Source organism: Poecilia latipinna, unplaced genomic scaffold (genome assembly GCF_001443285.1).
Source record: "Poecilia latipinna isolate Pla-1442-1.1 unplaced genomic scaffold, P_latipinna-1.0 Scaffold4922, whole genome shotgun sequence".
NCBI classification, from domain to species: Eukaryota; Metazoa; Chordata; class Actinopteri; order Cyprinodontiformes; family Poeciliidae; genus Poecilia; species Poecilia latipinna.
The window spans coordinates 11,871-16,986 of NW_015117538.1; the positions used below are offsets into that span (position 1 = coordinate 11,871).

The window sequence follows — 5,116 nt, forward strand, 5'->3', positions numbered from 1 at the left end:
CTTAAGTCTAGAGGAGCTGCACGGATCCACTGCTCAGGTGGAAGAATCTGTCAACAGGACAGCTATCAGTTGCACAGTCCACAAACTGGCATGCATGTCAAGAAGAAACCCATTGTTGAAAGACAAAAAAGTCAAATTTGCAGTTTGCCACAAGCTAAGTGGGAGTCAAAGCAAACGGGTGAAATAAGGAGTCCAACTCAGATTAGACTTTTTGCACTAATGGGGGGAGCTTTTCTTCAGACGGGATAGGGAGGCTAGTCAGAGTTGATGGGAACATTTTTGGAGCCAAATACAGGAAGAAAACCTTCCAGACACTCCAAGAACTTTAGACGGGGATAAAATTTCGCCTTCCAGCAGGACAACAGCCCCAAAAATTTGGCCAAAGCTGTAGTGGAATGGGTCAAATTTTATTCAGAAGTTAGAATGCCCGATCTAAAAGCCAGGCCTAAGGATTGGTGACAATACTTGCAAATTGATATTCAAAGAATAACTGACACTACTCTATTTAGTTAATTTAAACTTTATCTCATTAAAATTTATAATTGTGCCAAAACTTTTACACAAAGGGAAAAAAATCATACATATTTTTATTGTCGCTTCTTTTTGTCGCTTTAATATGCGAGTGATGCATATGCAACCCACAAAATCAAAGTTAAAGTAAAAGTGAAAGAGAAAAGTGGAGGCCCAAACCAAAAATGCACCAGGTTTAACTGTTGAAAAAAGGTAATGCAGCTCTCTCCAACAGAAAACCAACCTGACAGGAAGTCTAGCTGTGGTTAACATGGTAAACACATTTGTGTTAGTTTCCTGAAATTGTTTTGCTGTTTCCAGGAAACAACGTGCTGGTTGTTCTGTGAAACTTAAAAGCAGAAATGTGGTAAAAACCTGTATGTGAACACATTCAGGAGGCCTCTTACCTTGACCCCTTCAGCTTGAGCATGCAGCCCTGGAGCGTTGAGGCCATGAGTGTTGAGTCCTGGCGTAGGGGCCGGCTGAGGACTGGGGGCCGGCGTTGTCAGGACATGGGTGTTTCCAGATCCTTGCAGGCTGCTGGAGGAGCGAACGCTGCCCAAGCTGCACACACTGCCACTGCGCTCTCCTCCTTCAATAAGAAACTTCATATCTTTCAGCAAGCCAAATTTCATTGCAATCTTTTGAAAGTGGTCTTGATTAACTGCATGTCTTTTAAGATTTCCTTTGGACTTTAGCTGATTTTTTGCTAATTTCCAGTCAATTATCTGGAGCTACAGTAGAAAGTCCAGATCCAACTGCCTGACCATCTTAGGCTGAAAGTTTAATGCACTATAATTGTCTGAGAGCCTCTTAGTGGTAAAATTACTGTTAGCTGTATCAGTCAGGTAGTTTACTCAAAGGGCCCTCCTCAAAGAGCCACACCAAGCATCCGTCATAATGAGGTGAGTTAATCTTCAACAGTACAGACAGAAGTTTTGGATAGCACACCTTGAGAATAGATGATATTAATCTGTAGTCATTGCTGAGACATTTGAGGAGTGGGTGTGTATATTATGTGAACATGCAGCTGAAATCAAAAGTTTACATACAACAAATAGACACACATTTTTTTCTCACTATCTTAAGTTAAATCAGACCAAACGTAAGTCACTTAGAATTATGAAAATTATTTCGAATTATTCTTCATGCCTTCATGTATTGCTTTATGTCACAAAGGCGGTATGAAGCAATAGAATAGTAAAGTTCAAAATCAGAAATTTACATACATTGTCTCAGTAACTGGTAGCATTCCCTTTAAACTGCATGTTGAGGGTCAAACATTTGGGTATGGCCACACCAGAGGTCGCGCTAGACTTTTTTGTTCTCCGTCATCTTGACCGACAACATTTTAAAAAATTGGTCATGTACTTTTTTTACCCGTCAAATTATAATCATATTAACATCGGCTATTTAGCATTTTTATGCTGTTTGGTTAATCTTCACTTAGTAGAACCGTGAATCCAGATCCATCACACATAAAGCAGATAAATGCATCTAACTTTTTCTCCGTAGTGACAAAAATCACTGACTGTGGCTCTTATAATAAATGAAATTAAAGATTCCACTTAAATTACCAGCATTTCACCTGCTGTGGTCTGAACACACAGCCTCACAAATTCCTCCTGGTCACATCTGCAGAGAAATCTCGCTGAGTTCAATTGATCGGTTTGGATCAATTGAACTCCTTTCTTTTTTAATGAATGTCTGTTGGGAACAGATTTGTTGAAGAAGAGGTAAAACTGGTGGGTGCTGGTTTACTGTAAGTCTGTCTTTAGCTGTTCTGATGTTACAGAGTCCAGAGGTAAGGGTTAGGGTTGACCGATGAACTAGCGCAGTTTTACCCTATGCGTGGTCTGGATGTGCGCCTTTACGATGATCTTTTTGCGTGGTTTCGCTTCTCTGAAACGGAAAGATGTTACGTTTGCCGTGCTCCTCCAGAACGCCGCTCTCCTTCTGGGCGAGGGAGGGTAACGAAAACAAAGAAGGCTTGTTTTATTGAATGAGTTAAGTTTAATTCTTTGCAGCGGCAGAACCCGCATTGGTTGTGCAGCGTACTGCGCATGTTACGGTCTGATTAACTTCTGCACTGTCATTTATTTCCGACAAAACTGCCGGCTCTTCTGTTTAGACTATAAATGGACTAACAACATTGAAAACTGTCTAGTTTTCTCTGGTCTGTAATGGAGACTTGAATTCAAGGCGCCATTTCAACCAAAGACTTGTAATGCGCTTCCTAACCAGACTCTCCAAAGTGTCCGGTCCATAACTCTTCAACACGCTGTCAGCTCCGGTCAGAAAGACGCATTTAGTTCAGAGACCATGAGATGATATTCAGAAAGGATTATTTTATCGATTGATTTTAGTTGCCTCTAGGATTAACTTGTTGCATAAAGTCTATAATGTCTGCTCGTGTGCATCAGTCAGTCAGGGGTGTTAATTATAACCTGTCAAAATAACCGACCGACGGGCTTTAAATTTTCCCGCCGTTTAAAAAAAACAACTGGTAAATTACAGAAAATACTCTGTTAACGCGACCTTTGCGTCACACAGCCTTTTCGTGATAGCATGCTGGAATTTGAACCCACTCTGTCTGAGAGAACTGTTGACAGAGAGTCAGGTGTTCTAGGTGTGGCCTTACAATAAGGCCTGGTCAAGTTTCCTAATTTCTAAGCAAAAACTCGACTAATCTAGTCAGGTAAAGCAGCTAAAGAGAGAAAACACAAAAAGAAAATGCAACTGAAGTGCAAAAAACAGCTTGAGTAAGACTGGGGAACTGATGAACAATATAATTTTAAAAGATTGCAAAAAACCCAGCTCTTTAGCAAGCAAACTATATAGACTTTTGAGCTTTTATATGGTGTTATAGGTTATATAGAACAAAACTGAAGAAATTTTCATTTTTCCCTACAGGCAGATTTTGGGGTTTACCTGCCACTGGTTTGCGTAACACCCAGATGTCCTCACTGGTGCTGCTCTGATGTCCTAAAGTGGGAGAGCCCAGAGGACTCAGCTCTGCCGTCCGGGAACCTGTCACATACACACATATACACACAATTTTTATTGTCACTGAAGAAGAAAGGTCAACTTCTAATCATTTGTAAGACAAAAGGATTCTCCAAGACAGTGAGTGCAATGCATATCTGTATACAAATCTGCTCACCTATAAATCATTATTACTCATTGGAAGCTAAAGATTTTAGAAAAGCTTTAGGGGTTTGAAATAACTTGTTTTGGTTCAATAATTTATCATTTTGACTAAAAAGTATTATTTTTATAAAAAATACTGCTTGAGTGGTGATACAATTTCCAATAATCTGACAGTGAAATTAATTTATACTTATACTGCATAATAACACACTTCATAAATGTGAACAGTGCAAGTCAAATGTTTTAAATTAAATAATTTGCTTTGTCCAACCATGACTAGTACTTTTAAGAACCTAGAACAGCCTCATAATGTATTGTATTATACATAGTACTGTGCAAAAGTTTTAAGCTGGACCTAATTTATTCCTGTTTCAGAGATTCTTCCATTGTGCTTAAGTAGTTTTGAGAAACAAATCTGTTTCTGGAGGTCTTTAAAAGTTTGTCTTCAAACTTTGGCTGCTTTTCACTAATTTATAAATCCTCCCTTTTGCACCTGACCATGATAGTATATTTCAGTCTGTTAGCATACAAATAATATTGACAAGTGAAGGACCAGATAACCAATGTCTGACCTAAAAATAAAGCCTACACTCAAAAAATACATGATAACTGAAAGCCATGTTTGACAGAACAAAAATCCAGCAAAGAGGAGACACATGACCTGAGAGATGCATCATCTTTCAGTTGGTCATCATCTGATCAATTTATCAGCTAAAAGTTTATTGGAATTGCTTTGAAATCCTGTTTTCATTCTGCCAGAGTGTTTCTTTTTGGATGTTTTTGAGAACTGGATTCGTCCGGAGTTTCTTAAAGCTTAATGTGTTGTAGGGTTGGGTAGGTTGATGTGACTCTGCAATATTGCATGGACATCGGATTGGCATACCAGGGTGTTAGTCCCCATATTCAAAAAGGGGAACAGAGAATGTGCTCCAACTACAGAGGGGTCACACTCTTAAGCCTCTTAAGGCTTATGAGCCTCCCTTAAAAGTGAGTCCTAGAGGATTACTCTCAGGGGTCCTGGAAAGGTCCGTCGGATAGTCGAACCTTGGATTCAAGAAGAGCAGAGTGGTTTTCGTCCTGGTCGTGGAACACTGGACCAGCTCTACACCCTCAGCAGGGTCCTGGAGGGTGCATGGGAGTTCGCCCAACTGGTCTACATGTGTTTTGTGGACTTGGAGAAGGCGTTCGACCATGTCCCTCGGGGAGCCCTGGGGTGGGGGGTGGGGGGGTTCTCCGGAAGTATGGGGTACCAGGCCCTATGATACAGGTTGCTATAGGTACCTGTATGACCAGTGCCACAGTCTAGTCCACATTGTCGGCAGTAAGTCGGGCTCGTTTCCCGTGAGAGTTGGACTCCACCAAGGCTGCACATTATCATTACTTTCATGGACAAAATTTCCAGGTGCAGCCGAGGTGTTGAGGGGATCCATTTTGGTGGCCTTAGGGTCGCATCTCT

The 5,116-nt window shown here is 40.7% G+C and overlaps 1 protein-coding gene across 1 annotated transcript in view; it reads right to left on the bottom strand.

Moving 5' to 3' along the window:
- The window catches only part of LOC106943149 (pollen-specific leucine-rich repeat extensin-like protein 2), a 21,182-nt gene that overhangs the window by 4,482 nt on the left and 11,584 nt on the right, over positions 1 to 5,116 (bottom strand). Inside the window, exons 2-3 of the mRNA XM_015026495.1 lie at positions 3,442 to 3,540; positions 898 to 1,102 (exon numbers count right to left, since the gene is read on the bottom strand). Coding sequence (XP_014881981.1) covers positions 898 to 1,102; positions 3,442 to 3,540 — 304 coding nt within the window. The remainder of the gene's footprint in view (positions 1 to 897; positions 1,103 to 3,441; positions 3,541 to 5,116) is intronic.